The 23846-nt window shown below is 49.0% G+C and overlaps 1 protein-coding gene across 2 annotated transcripts; it reads left to right on the top strand.

The window, feature by feature from the left end:
* Positions 1 to 2025: 2025 nt before the first annotated feature.
* Sall3 (spalt like transcription factor 3) lies at positions 2026 to 21937 on the top strand. 2 transcript variants are annotated; one of them, XM_031366145.1, is made up of 4 exons: positions 2026 to 2641; positions 14232 to 17123; positions 17340 to 17680; positions 19049 to 21937. In XM_031366145.1, exons 1-4 carry the CDS (start codon positions 2560 to 2562, stop codon positions 19478 to 19480), a joined length of 3747 nt encoding a protein of 1248 aa, XP_031222005.1. In that variant the 5' UTR covers positions 2026 to 2559; the 3' UTR covers positions 19481 to 21937. The 2 variants fall into 2 exon arrangements, with proteins under 2 accessions (XP_031222005.1, XP_031222004.1); XM_031366144.1 differs by having other exon boundaries at positions 14232 to 17680.
* The last annotated feature ends 1909 nt before the right edge of the window (positions 21938 to 23846 follow it).

Below are 23846 nucleotides of genomic sequence, written 5' to 3'. Positions count from 1 at the left end.
GGAGGGAGGGAGGGAGGGAGAAGCAAACCACTAAAGACGGTGCACCTTTAGCCAGGGGGTGGACAGAAATGACCTGTGACAATCTTCCCGACAAGTCGCTGGAACTTCTCTTAAACTCTTATTGGCCCTAAACATATTGCAAAATTTTTCATTTCACACATTATACCTGCCCCCAACACAACACTTCCATTTTTTTTTCTCCTCGTCCGTATTGCGTAGCTTTCTCAGTTCATTTTTCCACAGTAAAAGTCCTGCCCCGGTCTCCCCAAAGTCCCAAATGTAAACTTTTTGTCGCCAAACACCTCTGAACCAGGCACCTGTGTGCCCCCCCCCATACTCTGCAACCATTCAGAACTTCACCGCGTAATTACAGGGACAGTGAGACATTTCATACCTATAACTTAACTGTAACCGTGCCATCCGTGTGCGTAACTGTATGTGTGTGTTACAACAGAACTCACGGTTTCGAACATCTTTTATTTGCTTTTAATTTTTTCACTTAAAGAAGTTCACCCTCCACCAAAAGGAAAAACAAACCAACCTTAAGGAATTATTATTTTTTTCCCCGTAAGTGGCTCTTGGGGCTGTTTGGAGGCGACTCCAACCTGTGCGCGTCCCTCCTCCGCACAGTTCTCTTGCGCTCTTCCCGGAGCCTACAGCTGTTGCTTCGTGGAACTTAGACTAGATGCGGGTGGGAGAATGCAGTGTGGGAACCCAAGCCTAGAACCGAAAGACCGCTTTCCAAGAGCCTGGCGAGTTAGATAGTTTGGGGTCCTGTGGAGGGGGCAGAAGATTCCATCAGTAGGCAGTCCGTTCCCTCAGCCCTGCGGGAAGCTCGCAAGTCGCTGGGCATTGGGGCTGAAGGGTCGCCATCTCATTCTCACACCCTCCACCCACAAAACAAACCAAGGTAAACTCCGGGAGGCCGTCTGAGCCACGCTTCGCACCCTTGGGTACTTGCACAGGCAAAAAATGAGAAATTTAAAAAGAAAAAAAAAATTAACACACGTGCTGGGGAGGGCACTGGAGCGGCAGAGGCGAGGCCTGGGGCACATCCTGGTGGCAGCTCCGGGATGGAGGACGCAGGCGGGCGCGTGCGCTCGGGGTTGGAGGAGAGCGCGCGAGTGTGCGCGCGGGAGCGAGGCCGCGTTCGCGTGACCACGGGAGAAGGGTCGGCGGGGGGGTGGGGGTGGGGGCGCGGGAACCGGTGCGGGGAGCGCGCCTCGCCAGCTGTTCAAGGGTGGCCGGCTGGCGTAGACATGCGTGACCCCCTCACCTGGCCCCCACGTTCTCCCCGAAATCCCGACAACACGCGGCAGGCTCGCTGGACTTTCGTGGACTTGGAACTTTGAGTCGCATTCGTTGCCCACTCCGTAGGCCAGGACAGCAGGCGCTGGGGCCACGGAGCCGGCGGGAACGAGAAGGGGGGAGCGACACCTAGGCCCCGCTGTCCCCTCCCTCCACTGGACTTAAGAAGCCGTCCGCGGTGGGGAGGCCCTGGCAGGCGGGCGCGGAGCCGTGAAGCCCTGGTGGTGGCAGCGGGCGGGGCAGGCGCTCGGGAGTCGGTGGGGACCGGGGGAGGGGGGTGCGGGGGACAGCAGAGGGGAGGAGAACGCAGGGAGGGGAGGAGCCGCGCGGCCCGCGCCGCTTCCGAACCGGAAAGTTGCTCTTGCCGAAGTCCCGCCACCCCACCGTGCGCACTCCGCTCCGGCCGCGAGCCTTCGAGCCTGGCGGGTCGCCTGACGATCCGGCGAAGTGGACAGGAGCCCGGCAGAGGAAGGCCGGAGACAGGGGCACCTGAGCCGGAGCGGACTGGGCGAGCGGCGCGGCGAATCGCTTCCCGAGGACCGGGAGCGGTCGGCCGGGCCGGAGCGCAGGCGGTGCGGCGCCCGAGCGGCCGGGGCGAGACAAAGGCGCCGGGCCGGAGCCCTGCCCGCGGCCGCTCGCTCCGGGAGGGGCGGCCCGGCGGCGGCGGCGGCGGGGGGGGGGGGGGGGGGGGGGGGGGGGTGGGGGTGCGCGGCGCGGGCGGCGGCGCAGACACTCTATAAAGGGGCGAGCCCGGCGCGCCGGCGGAGACGGCGCCGCGCGGACGCCACCAAAGTTTGCAGGCTGCACGGCGCGAAGGGGTCGCCGCCACGGCCCGCGCCGCACACCCCGGCCGGCCGGAGCCGCACCTGGGCGAACGGAGGAGCGCAGCGCCTGAGCTCGGCCGGGCGGCGGAGCCCGCGATGTGAGCGGCGTGGGGCGGCGCGCACCCCGGTCCGCAGGCGCCGCGGCCCCTCCTTGCCGGCGCGGCCGCTAATTGCGAGAGCGGCCTCATTTGCATAGGCCGCCGGAGTCCGCTGGAGGCCGGCCAATCGGCGCGGCCCTCCGCTAATGGCCATGCATTATTCACCAGCCTAATTGCTCAGCCCCATGCGCGGCCCGCGCAGCCGCCGCCACCGCCCCGCGCCCCGCGCCCCGCGCCCGCCCGGCCGCCCCGCGCCCACCCCGCGCCGTCCCCGCCGGCCACCCCGCTGATGCCGCTGCCCCGCACGGGGCCGGAGCGCCGCTAGCAGCATGTCTCGGCGCAAGCAGGCCAAGCCCCAGCATCTCAAGTCGGACGAGGAGCTACCGCCGCAGGACGGGACTTCGGAGCACGGTGAGGGCCGGGGACCTCAGGGTGGCCGGGAGTGCTGGGGCGCCCACCCAGGTTGGGAAGCGCGGGCGGTGGGAGCGACCGCGCGCGTCTCGGAGTGGGGAAAAAAGTTGCCCTGGGCCGGTGAGCGAGTGCTAGCTCTGGGTCCGGCCCCTTGGCCAGGCTGGCCAACCCGGGCTGCTGCTCCCTCGAAGCGCGCGGGAGCGGAAAAGAGTTGCGGGCCAAGTAAACTTGGCTCCGCCGCTCGGACTTTGGGGAGCTGCGCTCCGAGGGCGCTGCGGCCCGGCTGCCTCCGGGACGGATCCGAGTGGCTTGGGCCGGAGGCAGAGGCCGGCTGGAGGCGAGCGGGAGGGGGGTCTGCGCTGCCGCTTCCGTGCGGCTCCAGCTCTCTGAGCCCAAGCGCTGCCTCGGTGGGCCCGGAGCCTCCAGAACGCGCCGGGACCCTGGCCCAGCTCAGAACTGACTCCGGGGGAGGGTGCAGCGGCGGGGAACGCGCCCGGGGCTCACCTACCGCTGGACTCGGGCCCTGGAAGCCGCCGCCTGGCCAGCTTTGTTCGGCGCCGCGCGCCTTGGTGCTCGGCCGGTGCTCGCCTGGAGCCTACCCGGGGCCCCAACGCCAACCTCGGTGATCCCAGTCTCTGTTGCTTGTCTCTGATAATCGCCAGCAGGCCGCCTCGGGTGACCCTCAGGCCGCGAGCCCCGCGGTGTCCCAGAGCGTTGACAAATCCAATCATCCCTTTCGGAAGCAAGTGGGGAAGTAAATGTCTCTTGGCCTTTCGTTAATGGCCGACTAGGGAATTGTGGGGCGCGAGCACAGCTGTTTCTTTGGGGGACTAGTGCGTGTATGCGATAGGACCTCAGCACGTTTCTGGCGGATTCCAAGTTTTCCCTTCGGCCTTTTCGTACTCTTTTGGACGTACCGAAATCCGGCTGTGGAGATGCCTTCGCAGTAACTTCGCACTTACCTAGAGCCACCCAAAAGTGCAGGACAGGCGCTACGGAAGTTAGACGCTGGAGAAGATGCGAATTTAGTGTAGTTGAACTTTGGCACCCTAAAGTTTATGGCACCCTGAATCTGTGAGCCCTGGGCGCCAGTTTTGTCCCGCCTTGCCAGGGTCCCCAGGGCACCAGCTAGGAGGCCGAGGAGGGGTGGCCGAGTATGACACAGAGCCCCCCCAGCTAGTTCGAGGTTGAATAATTTATTCCTTAAAAGCCAACTTTTTACGATCAACCTATTGTAAATTGTTTAGAGGCAGATACTAAATAACCTTCTAACTAGGAAAATAATGCCATCTTAAAAAAAAAAAAAACCCTAATAGATAGAATTTAAGTTTTTAACCCACAGCGGTAAAGTTTGACAAAGCCTGCACGTCGCAGCAGAAAGTGAGAAAATGCCCATAGCAGCCCTGGACTGAATTAAATCAAATGGGACTCGTTGGGTCTTTTTGTTACCTTGAGGTGAGGGCCCGCATCTCTGCAGCCAAGTCAGCCAGGATTAGAACGGGCGATATGCTAAAAAGAAACGCTTGCATATGTTGGGTAGATTAGGGACAAAGAATCTTTTTGTCATGGAAATGGATTTTTCTGTTTTGTTTACTTCTTCACATAGAATTTCTCACACTTGGGTTGTTTTGTATTACCCTCAATGACTACATGATCAAATGAATGGATTTATTTCTGCCGAATGAGAAAGACAGTCTTTCCCTCAAAAGAACTACACTGCATCCCAGTGAGGAATTTTAAAGCTTCATTATTGCGGCTCCTGAATAGCTCAAAATCCGCTTTCACTGCCGCTCTAAAATGCAACAGTGTAAATACTTCTCCGCTTTGTAGGGTCGTTATCAAAATGTGCAATGTCTCCTTTTATTAAAGCATATTTTAATTAATAGAGTAAAACCTCGTGTATTTAACAATTAACAAGCCGAGGCACTGTTGTTCATTTTTAATTTCGCTTCAGAAATGTGAGTGTGGTAAAGTTAATCGTGTAAACATGTCGGAGGATATATAACCCCGACCGTGTTGAAAACCCCAGATAGTCAATTATTTACGAGTTCTCTTTTGAATTCTGCTTGCTGCTCGAATTTGTTTCGAGACTCTTCCATACCCAGGTTTTCTCTCCTTTCAGTAGCGGCGTTTCTATCCAGGCTGTGTTTTTCTCCAGTCATTCAGACCTCTGAGCCCGAGGTTGCCACAGTTCCTCAGCATATTTTGCAACAGGCCAAAAATAGCCTGTCTGAGGCTGAGCCCGAGTAGAGCTGCATGTGCTATTGGGGTTTGAAAGATAGTTCAGGCAAACTGTTAAAATAAGTTCCTTCTGATGTAATTGTTCTGAAGCAGATTGTTCATGGAGCATAAAAGATACTCTGTTCCCTATGAAGTCAAGGAACGCTCCTGCTGTCTTGACTCTTAACATAACCAAGAGAAGTAGTTTTTTTTTTTTTAAGGATAAATGACTGTGTAAACTAAATTACTCCATTGTCATTTCAAATTCTTAAATTGTTTTACATGCAAAGGAGACAAACGTGTGCTGCGTGAAGTTACAAGTGAGCCAAGTCTACAGTGTTTTAGAAATGAAGTCAATGGTTCCTTTGTATCAGTGTGGGTGTGACATGTTAATTAAAGCACCAGGTCCATCTCTGCAGAGGAATTGAAGGCTTTTGTTAATACCACACAGAACAGATACCTTATGTGAGAGAGAGAGAAAGAGGGAGGGAGAGAGAGAGAGAGAGAGAATATAGAGGAGGCCAAAGATGCATAGTCATGTTAATTTCCAGTGGAAACCGCATATTTTAATGGTTTATTTTTCAGGGTTTGATTTTTAGACAAGCAATAAGAAAAAAAGCAGCAATAGCTTTGGTCCTCTCCACCTTTTAGACTGAAGGAATGAATGACAAATCTACATGAAAGCAAGCAATGCTTCCTTATGGAAAGTTCTGGAGTTACCCTGGGATACATTTTTATTTTAAGTTACTGAGACTCAAATCCCCAATAGAAACTATCGTTTAAAATTGTTTATTCGTGAATATTTCCCATTTTAGAAATAGATGTGACTCAGCGCTGGGATTCAGTTAGACCTGGGCCGCCAATGTTATCCTCTGAGCCGGCTGAAGACTTTTGTTCTAAGAAAAACTAATTAAAACTTGCAGTGACAGTGCCACACTCAAGCCCTACCGAGAACTTTAAAGACATTGCAACTGTGTACCGGCAAAGGCAAAAGGGAAGGCAGTTCCTAAAGATGCGTTTCTCTGTCCTGGGAAAGTCTGTGTTTATGGAAGAACAAAGGAATGTTGTCATTTAAAACAGTTCTGAGGATGCATCTTTCTGTGGTCACTAATGACCTCGTGGTGTTCTTATTTTTTTACCAGCTTACAGTATATGGCTATCTTGAAATTTCTTTCAAAGGTGGTAAGCTTCAGCCTAAGAACTAAGCAGTGGAATGAATTCACTGGCTGCTTAAGTTCAGGGAGAGACAGCCAGCAGAGCTCAGTGAGGAGATCTTTTTTCTTTTATCTGTATATGCAGGGTTCGGCTCCCCCTCCTCCCCAGTACTCGCATTTACAATTCAGCATACCAAAAGGGACAATACAGAAGCCACTCTCTTACATCCACTGGCAGATTGTTTTCTCTGAAACACGGAAGGTAAAAAGTAAGTGGAGGGGGGAGGGGGAGAAAGAATTTGCAAACATTTCTTTTTAAAACGGCGCTTAAAAAAAAAAATAAAAAAAAAAAACTTAACCTGTTTAAAAATGCGCACTCCTAAAACGGGTGCCAATTAATACCACCTTAAAGAGAGCTGATTATGGGACAAGAGTTAGGGAATTTAAGTAGAGTGCATTCTAAACTTTTCAAAGCCTATGCATAATCCAGGTTTTTCAGATGTGTTCAGACTGAGCGAGAGGGAAAGGTACGGAGGGAGAAACAGCAGGAATTACTTAGCAAGCTGATTGTTTCTTTGTATCTAGAATGATGTTGAAACAGACAAAAAGTGGGTCAGATTTCATTTTCAGCCCTACCGTCTACCTCCTGGTGGCCTTAAGAGCATTTTCTTTGAGGATGGGGAATGCAGTAAACAGAGCCAAGAGTTCTGTTCTGTGAACTGACCATCAGTTGGAATTTAGCATCCTCATGTGTAAATCTTGGCACAAGGTCTTGTGTAAGTAAGTTAGAAGTCTTTAAGCTGCTAATGCGATTTTTCACCATCTTTTAATACATCAACCTAGTTTTGAGTGTCGTTTCAAGAAATAACATGTATAAAGAAGGGTTTTCCTTTTCCTCTCTTTCCCTTAACTGTCTCTATGACTTTTGTTTTTGTCCATGATTTCTTGACTAGTTGCCAGTATAAGAAAGGCCACTGAATCTTAGACAATCTCATGAACATGTGAGGTAATTCTACTGCTGGCCGAGCACCTCTGTAATTAAGTGTGTGTTAAGTTGCTGCACTTTTCATATGCAGTCTATGTGAAAAATCGAATTTCAGTAATTGTTTTAAGTAAACTGTTTTTAAAATATTTTGGATTCTTTTTCTCTTGTAATTTCAACACGGTTATGATTTAAGGTGTGGCTAACCGTGTGACTGCCAGACAAACACGTCAAGTAATGCTCCAAGAAGTGAAAAAAATACAGGTTTTTAACAAAATAATGGAATGACCTTTATGCTCGAGTCCAAGATTGATTTGTTTCTTAATTAAAGGAAAGGGGTTCTAGCCACCCAAGGGGGCTGCCGGTTCCTGAGTCGTCTCCCCTCTGAGGGTGGACCTTTTCTCTCACCTCTAGCAGAGTCGGGTGTCCTGTAGGAGGCTCAGCCCCCTTTGCGTTCTTTACAGGCATGGTAACGGACACAGTATGGCATGGAACCGTTTTTTAAGTGTGGTCCTAGGAAAGGTGGGTGGCAGAACGCTGGCCAGCTTGTGTCTCCTCTCCCTAAAGGTGAGTCGTTAGGAATGCTGTGACAAGCCTTGCTGGTTTAACCTTTGCCTTGCTTCGCCCTGCCAGGGGTGGCCGCTAGATGTCAAAGCTCATAATACAATTACTGCTTCTGTGCCGTTGACCTTGGCCACAGGGCTCAACGCCATTCGGTTAAGTGTGAACTCCGAATCTGAGTGTTAACTAGAGATCCCATGAGTTCGTTCCATGCAGTACAAGCTTATCAAATGCCATCCGGCTCAGCACAAGTGTTTATAGCTCTTGGAAGAAGAGAAACCGGCTTGCTTTTGTGTAGCCATTACATCTTGAACGGTTTAATTAACCCTGCAGGTGCCAGGGCACATTGTCCTCATTCCCCAGCATTCCGGGGTCCTCAGAGTGGCTTCAGACTGAGCTGTTTGATAATCGTCTTGTGTAATTTGTACACATGCAGAGTCACTGGCAGCACGGGGTGAGTGGTGGCTTTTCCCGGATGACTTTCTGCCTGTATGCAAATTTCTCCCATAGAGATGAAGCATGAAGAGCTTGTCAGGGATGGGAACCGATGGGTTAATCGCCTAGCCCTGGGGCCTAAAGCCTAATGCTTACAGGTGATCTCAGACTCTTTTCGAGTTGCTGTCTGTGTGCATAGGGCTATTTCAGCATACACATTTCTGCACGAAATCCATTTTGCTCTCTCACTCTATCCCCGAACCCCTGGCCAAGTGAGGCAGGGAGGGAAGGGCTGGGAGAGTCTGTGTGTGCTCTGATAGTGGATTTCAAATGGACATTTTCTAGGAGGGACCATGTTCTTGCCTTAGATCGTGGAGATCTCTGTATTTAAACTACCCTCACCAAATTATGACCAGAGCTGGCTTCTGACACGTCTCAGGTCTGTTTGTTTTATTTTTTTATTTTTATTTATTTATTTTTTTGTGTGTGAAGCTCGGGAATATGAGTGTGAGTCAAGCCTGACAATGGGATGATGAAAGGCTGATTGTTCACACCTTTGAAGTGCAACAAGCATCTTTCTATCATAGTGACTGTGTGTGTGCGCACACGCTGCTACCTCAACTCTGTGCCCCATAAAGGGACAGCGGCTCAGTCCCCGGAGCCTCACTGCACAGATTAAAACTGAACCAGTTTAAACAGAAGACGCCTGGGGCCTGTACCACAGGTGGTCGTGACTTAACAAATTTGTGATGTGGGCCACTGAGTAGGAGGGAGCGTGTGGGTCAGTGCCGCCCTGAGCATAGCAAGACTGCCCTCCACCGTTCAACTCCGTGAGCACACGCTTCCAGGTCTGGGGGAAAAGAACAGAAATTTTTCTTTTGCGCCTGGAATTCCTTCTACATTGTTAAACCCAGTGGGGGTCTCTATTTATCTCCTCCTGAGTCACAGCTTGGGCTCAGTATGGCGATAATTCATCTTTCTTTATGGGATTCAAAGCTATCATAAGGAGTTAAAAAGAATTCATTTGCAAGAAAATAAGTGTCTCCAAAGAGTTTGAGAAAACTTGAGAAATGCTTGCTACATTTTTAAGAGATGGAAAGACAAAGGAAAAAGGAGGGTTTCCTGTCGGGAGGACTTACCTGGCATTTTAAAGTTTAAGAGGGGAAGTTTAACTGGCCTCTCTCTGTACTAAACAAGTTTGCCTTCTTCCTTTGTTAATTGTAGTGAATTGGAAATATGTAGCAAAGTAAAGGAAACCATAAATCATCAATTTTACTGCTGCTTTGTAATGAGTGAAATTCTTTACACTTCTGAAAAGAGAAACTAAAAATAAGCCTTGCTAAATGCGCTGTGCATGAATATTTGTATAGAGAAAGTACGGAGCCTCATAGTTACACAGATTTATACACTGCAATGTGAAACAGACCGCCATGCTCTGGAAGACAGTCAGAGAATGGTGTCACTTTCCAAAACTAACCAGAAGTGAAAGCAAGAGACTCACTGGGAAACTGTGGTAGGCGAGAGGCTGAGGAGAGGCAGGTTCTTCTTATTAAACACTCTGTTTTATCAGTGAACACAAAAATACTTCTAAAACGAGTGCTGCGTGGCTTTCTCTGAGGGGCTGTGGGCCTTCTTCTCTGCCAGCCACAAACACGACTGTTGCTCAAGATGGAGTTGGGAACCCCAAGTGCTGGGAGGCCTACAAATCAACCCCAGATTTATTTGTTTGTTTATTTATTTATTTATTTATTTATTTATTTATTTATTTTGCCTCCTTTAGTGCAGATGACTGATCTCTCAGGAGAGTGGCGACTGTGTGGTCCTTTGAGTAGGTGTCTTGACCTGGTAGCCACTGTCACCAGCTGGTCTGCCATCTAGGAAGGAGGTCCTTCCAGAAGGGAGATCCAACACCCAGATGAACTAGTTGGTCAACTGGTTAGCATTTTCTCTCTCCATAGCTTATGAGTGTATGTAACCTTCATAGTGCAGTGCTATAAAACGCCTGCTTAATCCTCACCTAGTGAGTTTCAAATCTTAGCTGTTGAACAACCACTAGGTAAAAATATATATAAATTAGTTTGACACAAATGAGACTGATTAGAATGCTTGTTTTTTAAGTCCTCTCCTCAAAAAGAAAAGAAAGAATAAAAACTTGAATTGCCAATACATCTCTTAAAAAAATTTTTTTTTTTGTTCTTGTCCTTTTGAAGAGTGTACCTCTCCAACTCTGGTTACCCGTAAATAAAAATGTTAAGCAATATTAACTAGTAAGTTAATAACTTTTTACTTTTTAGCATGGTAGCCAGTTCAGAGTGTAAGCTTAAGTGAAACACGGTTGAATAATATACTTGGCTTTCCAAGATGGCAGTTAAAGGCCAGTAGCAGCAACGTGATAAAATATAAAGCAGCCAAGGCCCCACCTGGGCTTCCCCTACAGAAAACAAATAACGATGTCAACTCCGAACATAGACAGTGGTATGCATGCCTGTGTGCAAAAGCAGGTTCTAGTGTAATTTCTCTCACTCTCTGTAGAATTCATCAGAGGTCAACATTTGCGATCTGTGAGTCAGGAAAATGTCTCGATGCTTCAAAGAGTCCTGTCCTTAGGAGAGCACACCACGTTCGGTTACTCCTGATCGCCATCAGTCCAGTTAAAGAGTAGTTTGTGACTTAAAAACATTTCAAATACAGGCAAGCAAGGTCAGCTTCACAGAGGGAACATTAGCCCTTTTTTTGTAATTGTGCCTATCATAATAAATTTCTCTTACCTCCAACTTTTATAAAAGAGATCTAGTTACATTCAAATTTGGAAGGCACAGCTAGAGAGCTTGAGCATGTAAGACATTGAAGAGTCTGTCTTACTGGCAGTTTTAAACAGACCCCAGCAGAAATGTTAAGTGGTCATTCTAATTGATTTGCCCCAGATAAGAAATGCAAATCATACTGAAGAATTTTCCCCTCACTGACTGTAGTTTTTAAGATCACTCTTTTGCCAAAAGTGAAATTCATGATGAAGCTTGGCTCATAAGCAAATTGTTACCAGGCTTGGTTTCCCTTGTTGGGCTCATTAACATAAAGAACTGTTAAGGGGTCCGAAGGGTCAGAACGCCATTTCCCCACAATTTCCTCCTTCAGTGTGGAAGGACTATAGGTGGAGGATCGTTTTACTTTGAATAAAATATCTTATGTTGGGATAATTGTCACTTAACATCGCATTAAACAAAATGACATTATTTGGCAGAATGTGCTTAAATATTCCACACACTCTCTGTACAGCTAAGAAACACTTATAATTTAGCAGCCCTTGCAGTGGAGAAAAAAAGAAAGAAAGAGAGAGAGAGAGAGAAAGAAAGGAAGGAAGGAAGGAAGGAAGGAAGGAAGGAAGAAATTACCTGAGAGATCCCTTCTCAGCTTCAATGCATCTAGAAGTGAATCCTAAAACCCTTTAACACATAAGAAAACTAATGGGAATGGAAAAATGCAAATCTTTAAGGTAAATAGAGAAATGTTTGGGCTGAGACCCTTTTGAAAAGCTCGGGTATTCTGGGTCACAACGGTACACTTTGTTATAAGGAAAATCTGGGAAATGCTCATTTTTGAAGGTATAACTTCCTTACTGTTATGCAAATTAACCCTTTCTACGCTGAGTGCACCTTAAAGGATCTCAAAGTCAGCTCACTTTTAAGCATTTTCTGAATGAATTGTTTCTAACACATACTAAACATAAAGGAGTGTTCTCTTAGTGGGATATGGTCTGATATTGTAAATTTAAAATTTAAACCTTCAATTTTTGTGCATTTTATGTACTGTATATTTTCATCTCCTTAAAGGAAGTCCATATAGACAATATTTCAAGGCATTAGCAATTTTTGATTCTTTGCCATATCCTTTTTAAGAAAGTACCAAAATTATACATTTTATATCATAGCTTTTCACATTGGAAAGCAACTTTTTAAAATCAGCCTCCTGCTTTGTTAATTCTGTGCATTTATTTTACTGCTTAGTGCATATAAGTTTTTAAATGTCCATATAATATATGTATATATATGAGTTATATACATGGTTTTGAAGAACATTATACAATTAATTAAAGAGAAATCATAAGTTAAAATTGTAATTTTGTTAAAACTTTTAAAATTAAGTTACTAGAATACTGAGGAGCTCATAGTTTGTTTTTATTCAATGATTAAAAAAATTCTACATGCCCCCACCTCCCCCAACCCCGTTCCATAACCTTAAGCAGGTTTACAATTAGTTTTGCATACATTGAGCAAAGTTGAGCATGGGGTATTTGTTTTGCTAATGTGCCTATCTGCGGTGTAAATCGGCTGTGTCTTTGCTCCCAGCTACCCTCAACCTCATTACAGATACCTATTCCGCTCCTTCCCCCACGCAGTAATGAGAGGGCTGGCTGCAGCCTGATCTCCCGCACTGAGTTTAGTTTAAAAGTCTATGGGGTTTATGGGCTGCTGCTCCAAGTTCTTTCCCCTCCAAATGGCTTAGCCGGTTAAGAAAATGCTAATTGAATGCTGCTAATAATTTTTAAAGGCATGTATAAATTACCTGGAAATAATGGCCTCATGGAAAGCGACAGACCAGCCGCAAAAAAATTTTTTTATTTCATTTTCCAGGTGAGCAGCAGTGGGGGTTTCCTGGACAAAATTAAAAACAAAACAAAACAAAAAACAAAAACAAAGACAACAACAACAAATAGATTCCTCTCCTCAATATGGTGCAGAATTAACTCCCCTTTCCACCAAAAAACAAAGCTTAAGAGAAAACTGTTAAACGACTTTTTTAGCAAGTCCATGTGCTAGTATTAGAACACCAGTGCCTTTTCAGGATGGACGGACCTGGTTTGCTCTCCACCTCAACTTTGCACGTTTAACAAAGAGCCGACTGGCCTGTGAAGCTTGCTCTGTGACACTTGCTCTGTTCAGCCACCGATCTGTTGCTTTCCCACTCCATCTGCAAGCCGACCAAACAAAAACAAAAAGCCTTCAAGCCAGTGGCACCCAAGCTGGCACACCAAACCAGGCAGCGGTGGCCACCCCACCCTACCACGGTGACCCAAAAGACAAGCACCAGAAGTGTCACCGGGTGTCGATTTCTTGTTCCCGTGCAGCTATTTATTTGATCAGGTGTGAATTAGAGTTGTTCATTAAACACGGTTGTTATTCGGCACAAGAGGGTTAGGGGAGACAGAGGAAGTAACTGCCTGCAACAGTAATTAAACATGTGTAACCAATTAGAGGCTTTGCCACGATGGTGCAACCATATAATTTGCTAAGTCTTTCTATGAGAATAGATGAAAATAGGTACAAAAAGTGTGTCTGACTACAACATTCTCATGTTAAACATGTCAACATCAATGAACTTTAAATATATAATTCCTAGTTTGTTAGCAAACCACTGAACTCTATTGGCTAATCACAATAACATGTAATTTTAAGTTCATTTTGCCAAAGAATATTGCATCTGACAGAGCCGATTCATTGTACTTAAACATGATTCATTTTAGACCTAGTGTGTGTTGATAGTCATATGGCAAGTTCTCAAGTGCGAAGCCTTCTTCCTTCCAGAAGAGACAAGGACATCACCATTAGGATCGTATGAAGCACTTAGAGTCTCTTTGTTAGGTTCACAAATCATAGTATTTAGCCTAGATTTCCTACGTGGAATAAATGCCTATTGACTCAAAAGGTTCTGTAGGATCCTGTTAGATCAGCAGCACCTCAGCTGGGTTTAGAGATGATAAATCCATGAGCCCAGACCACACCACACAAGCTTCCTGTCAGGTGCTGGTGTGTGGGAAAGGTTACGGATTAGCTCAGCAATGTTAAGTGAACTGGCAGAGGCGTCTCTAATTTTGTTGGAAATGAGGAAGCCCGATGGTAAAGGGGAATCCTAATGAGCCCGTCGAAGGCTGGCTTTGTACCCAACAGACAGAGTGGCTGTGGGCTGTATGAAGATATTGGAAATCGATGCCTTCTATGGAATTTCATTAAGAAGCAGTATCCACAATTGATAGAGCCTCATAATTTGATGGATTGTGCTAAGAAAATGATTAGCTAGCTAGAAAGAGTCATAGAACACACACGCTGGGACGTCAGAAATGTTGAAGTGGGGTAATTTGTACAAAATAAAAAATATTGATTTTACTGATGTGCAAAATTTTGAAATGGAGGGTGGCTGTCTGGCGGAGCCTGGCTGATGTAATCTCTTCTTGGTTTCCTAGGCGTCCCGGGGGACGGTGCCGAGGACGCAGACAGTGGCAGCGAGAGCAGGAGCGGCAGCGAGGAAACCAGCGTGTGTGAGAAGTGCTGTGCGGAGTTCTTCAAGTGGGCGGACTTCCTGCAGCACAAGAAGACCTGCACCAAGAACCCACTGGTGCTGATCGTTCATGACGATGAGCCAGCGCCGCCCTCCGAGGACTTTCCAGAACCTTCTCCCGCCAGCTCGCCCAGTGACCGCACTGAGAGTGAGGTGGCTGAGGAGGTGGCGCCCACGGAGGGCAGTGAGGTGAAGGCTGCTGCAAAGGAGGCGGAGCCCATGGATGTGGAGGCATCTGCGGACAAGGGCCCTCCAGGCCCAAGTGTGCCCCCACCGCCGCCTGCACTGCCACCACAGCCAGAGCCTGCGACCTTCAGCATGCCTAGTACCAATGTGACCTTGGAGACGCTGCTCAGCACCAAGGTGGCAGTGGCACAGTTCTCACAGGGTGCACGTGCAGGCGGCACAACAGGCGCTGGGGGCAGCGTGGGCGCGGTGGCCATCCCCATGATCCTAGAGCAGCTGGTGGCACTGCAGCAGCAGCAGATCCACCAGCTCCAGCTCATTGAGCAGATCCGCAGCCAGGTGGCCCTCATGAGCCGGCAGCCCGGGCCTCCCCTGAAGCCCTCAGCCAGTGCCCCTGGAACAGCCTCAGTACAGCTTCAGGGCCTGACTCCGCACGCGGCCCTCCAGCTTTCTGCTGGACCTGCTACTGCCTCTGCTGGCTCGGGCTCCACCCTGCCAGCAGCCTTCGATGGCCCCCAGCACCTGTCACAGCCTGCATCGGGCACAAGCACTCCCTGCAGCACCAGTGCTGGCCCCACTGATTCCGGGGCACACCCAGCCTGTAGCACTGGCCCGGCTCCTGGAGCCGTGGCCGCAGCATCCAGCACTGTAGGCAACACGGTGCAGCCCCAAAATGCATCTACGCCCCCCGCCCTGGGTCCTGGACCCCTCCTCAGCTCAGCCTCCAATCTGCCAAACCCTCTGCTACCTCAGACTTCATCCAGCAGTGTCATCTTCCCCAACCCACTGGTTAGCATTGCTGCCACAGCCAATGCCCTGGACCCCCTGTCGGCTCTTATGAAGCACCGCAAGGGCAAGCCCCCTAATGTTTCAGTGTTCGAGCCTAAGGCCAGTGCTGAGGACCCTTTCTTTAAGCACAAGTGCAGGTTCTGTGCCAAGGTCTTCGGCAGCGACAGTGCGTTGCAGATCCACCTGCGATCCCACACAGGGGAGCGGCCCTTCAAATGTAATATCTGCGGGAACCGCTTTTCCACCAAGGGCAACCTGAAGGTCCACTTCCAGAGGCACAAGGAGAAGTACCCCCACATCCAGATGAACCCTTACCCTGTCCCAGAATACCTCGACAATGTGCCCACCTGCTCTGGGATTCCTTATGGCATGTCCCTGCCCCCAGAAAAGCCGGTGACCACCTGGCTGGACAGCAAGCCAGTGCTGCCCACTGTACCAACATCAGTAGGGCTTCAGCTGCCTCCCACTGTCCCTAGCACTCACAACTACACCGATTCCCCTAGCATCACTCCCATCAGCCGGTCCCCACAGAGGCCCTCTCCAGCATCCAGCGAATGCACCTCTCTGTCTCCAGGCCTCAACAATGCTGAGTCTGGTATTGCAGTGAGGCCTGAGTCACCCCAGCCACTCCTGGGTGGGCCTTCACTTACTAAAGCCGAGCCAGTCAGCCTGCCTTGCACAAGTACAAGGACAGGAGATGCTCCTGTGGTGGGTGGGCAGGTCAGTGGGTTGCCCACTTCCGTTGCCACCACTGTCACAGACAGCGCCTGCACAAGCCTCGGGAGCCCCGGTCTTCCAGCTGTCTCTGACCAGTTCAAGGCCCAGTTTCCCTTCGGCGGGCTGCTTGACTCTATGCAAACGTCAGAGACCTCGAAACTGCAGCAGCTGGTGGAGAACATCGATAAGAAGATGACAGACCCGAACCAGTGTGTCATCTGCCACCGCGTGCTGAGCTGCCAGAGCGCGCTGAAGATGCACTACCGGACACACACAGGGGAAAGGCCCTTCAAGTGTAAGATCTGTGGCCGCGCCTTCACCACCAAAGGCAACCTGAAGACGCACTTCGGGGTTCACCGCGCCAAGCCCCCGCTCCGCGTGCAACATTCTTGCCCCATCTGCCAGAAGAAGTTCACGAATGCTGTCGTGCTGCAACAGCACATCCGTATGCACATGGGGGGACAGATCCCAAACACACCGCTGCCGGAGGGCCTGCAGGAGGCCATGGATGCGGACCTGCCCTTTGACGAGAAGAATGCAGAGACCCTCAGCAGCTTTGACGATGACGTCGACGAGAACTCCATGGAGGAGGACTCGGAGCTGAAGGACACAGCCAGCGACTCGTCTAAACCACTTCTGTCTTACTCGGGCTCTTGTCCACCCTCGCCCCCGTCGGTTATCTCCAGCATCGCCGCCCTCGAGAACCAGATGAAAATGATTGACTCGGTCATGAACTGCCAGCAGCTGGCCAGCTTGAAGTCAGTGGAAAATGGGTCTGGGGAAAGCGATCGCTTAAGCAATGACTCCTCCTCTGCGGTGGGCGACCTGGAGAGCCGCAGTGCAGGCAGCCCCGCCCTATCTGAGTCCTCGTCCTCCCAGGCTCTGTCCCCTGCAAACAGTAATGGTGAGAGCTTCCGTTCCAAGTCACCAGGGCTTGGCCACCAGGAGGATCCGCAGGAGATCCCGCTGAAGACTGAGAGGCTGGACAGCCCGCCCCCCGGCCCAGGAAACGGAGGTGCCCTAGACCTGACAGCGGGCCACCCTGGTCGGCCACTCATCAAGGAGGAGGCCCCTTTCAGCCTGCTGTTCCTGAGCAGAGAACGGGGTAAGTGTGCGAGCACTGTGTGTGGTGTCTGTGGCAAGCCCTTTGCTTGCAAAAGTGCGTTGGAAATCCACTACCGCAGCCATACCAAGGAGCGGCCGTTTGTCTGCCCGGTCTGCAGGCGAGGCTGCTCCACTATGGGCAACTTAAAGCAGCACTTGCTGACACACAAGTTGAAAGAGCTGCCTTCTCAGGTGTTTGACCCCAACTTTACTCTAGGTCCCAGCCACAGCACGCCTAGCCTGGCCTCCAGCCCTGCGCCCACCATGATCAAAATGGAAGTGAACGGCCACAGCAAGGCCATCGCACTGGGTGAGGGCCCAGCCCTACCAGCCGGGGTTCAGGTCCCTACTGGGCCCCAGACAGTGATGAGCCCTGGCCTGGCACCCATGCTGGCACCCCCACCACGCCGGACACCCAAGCAGCACAACTGTCAGTCATGTGGGAAGACCTTCTCCTCAGCCAGTGCCCTGCAGATCCATGAACGCACCCACACTGGGGAGAAACCCTTCGGCTGCACCATCTGCGGCAGGGCCTTCACCACCAAGGGCAACCTCAAGGTAAGAGGACCACGGCCCGAGGCTGTGGCCGAGCCACGTGGCACCCATGGATGGTGCCATGTATCCTTTCTTGAGGCTGCCTGGCAAAGGTTCTGCCTTGGCCCTCATGTGTATGTATGTATACGCATGTGTGGGGTATATGTTTGTACATGTACAGTATGAGTGTACGTAGTGTGTGCTTGTGTATAGACATGTGTATATGAGTCGTGTATGTGTGCACATGTATGTGCATGTACTCAAAAGACATGCAGCCCATCAGCCCATTAAAGAGTAAGCGAAGCAGGAACCCATGTTCCACCCGAAGGGGCGGGGAACACTACACGGGTCTGCCCGCTTCTTCATATGGTATCAGCCCGCTTCAGGCCTAGGGTCCTCATAAATACGTGTTGAGCGGGCTCAGGACACAAACCTCGAATCTGAAGACAAAATAAACATGACCCTTAAACGTTAGCATAGAATACAAGGATGAGACTTGCTCTGTGAGGTTCTAGAATGTTCCATCCTCTGTGTGGCTGCAGACAGGACCCCAGGAGTGTCCCTGGGTGAGAAGTTCCCCAGCTCATGAAGCCTGGAGAAAACTGGTTGTGCTTAAGCCCAAGCTCAGCTGAGTGCTCTCTGGAGACCAACTGCTGACAGGTGCTGGCTCCAGGTTCCGGGCTATGCGGCTGGCCTCGGCTAAACAGAAGCCACCTGTCTAGGCCTCAGAAGCCTGTCCAGTGAGGGCCAGTGGTTGAGACCTGTGCTTCTGTGCTGAGCCAAACGGGAGCCTCCAAAAGAGCCTGGTGCTCTGGGTGGCCCCAGAGGGTCTTAGCCCTCATTCTCCTACTTGAGGGAAAGCAAGAGAGGAAGACAGCCGAAGACTTCAAGTTCAAGGCCTTTTAAAAGCTTGAACTGAGCTGGGAAGTTGGCTGAGCCTAGTCTACATGACAAGTTCCAGGCCAGGAGGAGACCCAGTCTCACAAAAAAGGAGGGCCATGTTTGAAGGATAATACCAGAGGTTGTCTTCTGACCTCCATGTGCACATACTGAGGTGGATAATGGATGAAGCAATGGACAAGGGCCTTTATTCTTAAAGCTCTAGAACATTCTCTATAGTCTTGTGGGATTTTTTTTTTATCCTGGTGGCGGGGGTGTGTTGGTATGTAGCAAGTCTGTTCACTTAACACGCCGGTTTTGCTTTTTATATTCACAGAATGAAATACTGTGTGTCTAATACAAGGTGCTCGGGGAAGCTCCCCTAACTGCATTCTGCTGACCCAAGGGTTAATGCTTAGAATGTGGACCCATGAGACACTGACATCAAGCCATAGCTGCCCGGAGTTCCTGACTTGCTTACTTGTGGCTTGTCTCTCTATATCCCCCCACTAGGTACACATGGGCACCCACATGTGGAACAATGCACCTGCGAGGCGTGGCCGCCGCCTGTCTGTAGAAAACCCCATGGCACTCCTCGGTGGCGATGCTCTCAAGTTCTCTGAGATGTTCCAGAAGGACCTGGCAGCACGGGCGATGAATGTGGACCCCAGCTTTTGGAATCAGTATGCCGCTGCCATCACCAACGGGCTTGCCATGAAGAACAATGAGATCTCTGTCATCCAGAATGGAGGCATCCCTCAGCTCCCAGTAAGTCTAGGCGGAGGTGCCATCCCGCCTTTGGGCGCCATGGCCGGTGGGGTGGACAAGACACGCACTGGCAGTAGCCCACCCATTGTCAGCTTGGACAAAGCGAGCTCAGAGACGGGAGCCAGCCGGCCATTCACGAGGTTCATTGAGGATAACAAGGAGATTGGGATCAATTAGCAGGATACTCTTAAGACTCCATCCTCCTCTTCTGTCCCAAGCCCACTCTGCAGAGTTGGAGCTTCAGGCTTTGGACCCCACCTGCCTAGGCTCTCATTAATACTCTACCCACGACCGAAAAATATCCGCACCATGTGGCTGCTGTAAGGTGGCCTGGTGAGCAAGGCACAGGACTTCAGTGGGTTTGACTGTTCTGAAGATAAGAATTCTGCGACCTTTTAAGTAAATTTCAGACAAAAGCTTATGTGCTTGAAAAAAAAAAAAAAAAAAAAAAGAAATGGCCTTAGGAACAGAAAGAGCTCAGACCATATCTACTTCATTTCTCCTAAAACCTAGTGACCCGTTTGTGTGGGGGAACGGGGTCCCCTGTGGTAACCCCATGAGCTGCATTCAATGGTTTTGTTCAGATTCTGTAGACACTTGAACTCTGTTTTAGGAGCTCTCCATCTTGAAGAAGCAGTTCAGTGCTCCAAACGCTGTGTATAATGACAGTCTTTTCGTCTATAGTATTTATGTTAAGATTATGCGGGTAACAGACAATAAAATAGCCCAACCTTAAATGAAGATTTTTGTATCACAGAATACATCTGGCTATGTGACCTTTTTTTTTTTCTAAAGCAAGATTTGCTTCATTATAAATAAGTGGATTAATTCAATGCAGGCAAAATCGTGACGTTCTATTGGGAAAGATAGCATGCTTTTTGTGTGCAAGTACCTGTCAGTAACATCCCCTCCCCTTTAATTTAAATGTTTGTAGCTGCTATGTGAACAATTGTTCTCTAGTGTGGTCTGTAACCCCAAGGTCGATTGGGAACAAGCCACAGACAAGCATCACCTTAAAATGATTCACAGCGTCATGAACAGTTGTGAGTAAATATTTCACATTATCAAAGCTGTATAATAAAGAGGTAATGTTTGTATAATGTGGTTGCAAATCTTAATTTATACAATTGCACTTTTAGTATTTTGTATTAGGGAAGTTTGTCTATAATTTGAAAATTTAAAAAAAAAAGATGTAAAGTATTTTATAAATAGTACTTTGGTTTAAAGAAAATGGAGAAAAAAAAAACCATGTCACAGTTTATTGTTTTGTCTTAAAGTCAAACATGAGAAGTCTATGCTGTTTAAGCAGAAAAGAAGCCGCCAGAACGTGTCTGCACCTCAATAAAATAAGACCTGCCATTTCTTAAATTAACATGATTTATTTAACTTTTCTACAAAACCTCTTGAAAAAACTGTGAGCACCATAACAAAACTTTGACAAATTACTCTCAGTCCCCTGACATAGAAAGGCAGGAGGACAACGGAGTGCGCATTGCGCAAGTGTGATTTTACCATAGGCTCCCCTCTGTCTCTCTCACACACATATGACTGCCTCATAGCCCTGGTCAGGGTACAAATGAGACGGGGATCCCGAGTGTCTGGCAGTATAATCAGTCATCACCTTGACATTTCCTAAGTTCCTGATTTATTGTCTTTTCAAGTGCAAACACAGGGCGGTGTCCCGATTATTGAAACCCTGATCTCTTGCTGATGACCTGTCTAAACTGCAGCCACTGAGCAAATGAGCCAGATGCTGGGAGGCGGGGCTGACTGGAAACTTGAACGTCAAGTGTTGCGTGTACTACCTCATTTTTGTGCGTTGCAAGCATGCTGGGATGTGGCATGATGGACTTCCAACAAAAATTGCTCAAGACACACCGTAGGTAGCTGGGTACCTCAGCAGGGAGCTGTCTGCGCCTGATGGCCAAACCAGACAGTGTGAAACAGATAGAGCAGTCACCTCATACAACTGAACCAACAGGAAAAGGCGCTGCAGGGGAATGACTACCATTGGCCCATGGCTGAGCAGAGAGCCTCTGGTCTCATTAGCTGTTTTCGTCTTTGGAAATGAACGCTGACCTCTCTGGCTCTGTTTTCCATGTAGCGAGGTGGAGCATCTTCGGGCCATGCCATCTCTTGCTGGGGGATGGGAGCAGGTGTTTCGGCTTTGGGGAGAGGAGACCAGGTGGCTTGATGTTGGCCGTGCTTTAGCAGTTGAATGTCTTGTTATTTGTCTGTGTCCTCTTGGTGTGTTTTCTCCCCCTGTCTTGGTTGGTATTTGGCACCATATTAGTGTTCTTTCTGCTCTCAAAAGGATGTGTATATAACTTAAGAAAAGAGAAATGTAAAGTGGTATAAACGAGACGGCTGATGAAGGAACAGAGACCACCTCCATTCTGTGTTCAGGGCTGGCTGTCCCTCTACGTGGTGAAGAGAGACACTATTTTTATACCGCAAAACCACGCGGGGTGAGGGCCTCCCAGAACCAGCCAGGGTGTTCGGTAGACCCTATATATTTTATGATTAAATCTTGTGGCTTGACACATCTACTGACTGAAATGGATGTTGTAGACTAGGTTACTATTTTTGTCATACAGAACTTAATAAAATGCGGGGTGTCCTATTATTTCTGAATCGTGTTCCCTGATTCTTCTCGGTGGGGTCTGCAGTGCTGGTCATTGGTGGTGGATGGATGTCTGTGCCGTTATCCAGGGGGGTGAGGTGGGGGCGTCAAACAAGACTTGGCAGGCTATATTTAAGCAATATCTACAAGTACTTTGATCTTGAATTATTTTTTTTTTCAGTGCTGGGCCCTGAACCCAGGGCCCTGTAAATGCATGCCAGGCAAGCACCTTGCCACTGGTCTGGATCTCCCCTCCCCCTAAGTTCTAATTTCGAATCTGCCATGGAAGAGGATGTGATAGAGATGCCTGCCGCAGAATCTGCAGTGTCCAGAGATGGCCATGCTTGGGTTTGCCTTCCCATCCTCTGCACTGGGTGATCACAGCAGCTTTCAGGTTACTACAGCCAACAGGTGTTCTCAAATCTATGTAGGAGGCACAGGGATAAGCATGTGCTCCCGGGCACCACACTCGGCAGGCTTCACAGGCTTCACATGGGCCGTCTGGCATCGGCCTCTGGCCACTCCTGCTGGAGATGTCCTTTGTTTTTAAATTAGCTCTGTCTCACAGATGACATTGCTCCGAATCCTAACCTTAAGAGCTCTTGGATATGACTAAGATATCCAAGGTGTCTTAGATAATCCGCTTCTTCTTTTCTTAAACACTAAATAACTATTGCTAGCCAGAAGCTAAAGTAACTTGTATCAGGAACTTGATGGAAGAAGTATTCTTTTAGGGATGAGGAAGGCACCATTGTAAGTGGCAACAATCTCTAAAAATTGCTACATTTCTATTCCACTAATCCAGCTGACCAGGTCCCCCTTCGTGGTTCCCAATCCTTAGAAATTAAACTGTGTTGACGTGTTTGAACGATTCAGATAGTAAATTCAATTAAAAAAAAAACCAGCAAAGATTCCACAGATGTTCAGAATCATCAACAAAATTTTAAATTCAAGAGAAAAAGGACGTATCTCTTCTATTTCAAAATTATTTATAGGTAGCAAGCCAGAGGAATATTGGCTTACCAAGTACAGGTTCTACTTTCAACACCAGCTTCAGGTACTCAAAGAATCATTGTAAGTGGCAACAATCTCTAAAAATTGCTTGACTACATTTCTATTCTAAGTTCATTTCGGAGCCACTAACATTTAAAACTAATTCCAAGCAGTACCATAGGGCCAACCAGGAATAACCTTGTCCCCATGGATGAGGGTAGGCTGTGCATCCTCACTGCTTCTCCTTCCTGTCTGGCAGGCAGTACCCGGTCCCATGTGGTATTTCAGAAATACAGCAAATGCCGGGGACATTTCTTTATTCCTAAGCAGTGTCTGCCTGCATTTCTAGCCCACCAACTTCAACCCACTACTGTCCCCCACCGACTTCAACCCACTACTGTCCCCCACCGACTTCAACCCACTGCTGTCCCCCACCGACTTCAACCCACTGCTGTCCCTCAGCCGTGGGCTCTCTAGCTGCAGACACCTGAACCCTTCCCTTCGTTTCTTTCTCCTGCCACGTGCTTGAGGCAAAGAAGTGATGCTGTGTGACTGTGGCTCTTTGTCTGGCCTGTCCCACCCCGTACGTACCCTGACCAGCCTAACTCATTGACTGAGCACCAAGCTAAGGAAAGTGGACACACTTGCTTGTCTACCACCAAAGCGCGTTGTGGCTGAACACTTCATGTGAGGATGACAGGACATGTTTATGTCTCTTAGCTGATTTGGGCATGACTATGCTCGGGATTAAAATTTGATCTGCAAAAAATATTTCTTAGGATAATAGGGAAAATTCTTTGCCTTTTTACTTAAAGAGAAATGACTGGTATTAACTGAGCATTCTTCACAAAGACGGAGCCTTAAGGGCGAGTCACAATGCAGTCATCTCCAGCAGGGGACAGTATGTCTGCCAGAGGCGGGGCCTAT

The sequence above is a fragment of the Mastomys coucha genome, unplaced genomic scaffold (genome assembly GCF_008632895.1).
Source record: "Mastomys coucha isolate ucsf_1 unplaced genomic scaffold, UCSF_Mcou_1 pScaffold13, whole genome shotgun sequence".
Lineage (NCBI taxonomy): Eukaryota > Metazoa > Chordata > Mammalia > Rodentia > Muridae > Mastomys > Mastomys coucha.
The sequence above is the reverse complement of the archived record's forward strand: the minus strand, read 5'-3'. Positions and strand labels throughout refer to the sequence as shown.

What these genes read in the sequence shown, in the direction of transcription:
- Sall3 (XM_031366144.1), top strand. Translation starts at nt 2,560, where the DNA reads ATGTCTCGGCGCAAGCAGGCCAAGCCCCAGCATCTCAAGTCGGACGAG. An exon ending in GGACGGGACTTCGGAGCACG is followed by an intron (nt 2,642 to 14,231) that starts GTGAGGGCCGGG and finishes TTGGTTTCCTAG; the next exon opens with GCGTCCCGGGGGACGGTGCC. An exon ending in CCACCAAGGGCAACCTCAAG is followed by an intron (nt 17,681 to 19,048) that starts GTAAGAGGACCA and finishes TCCCCCCACTAG; the next exon opens with GTACACATGGGCACCCACAT.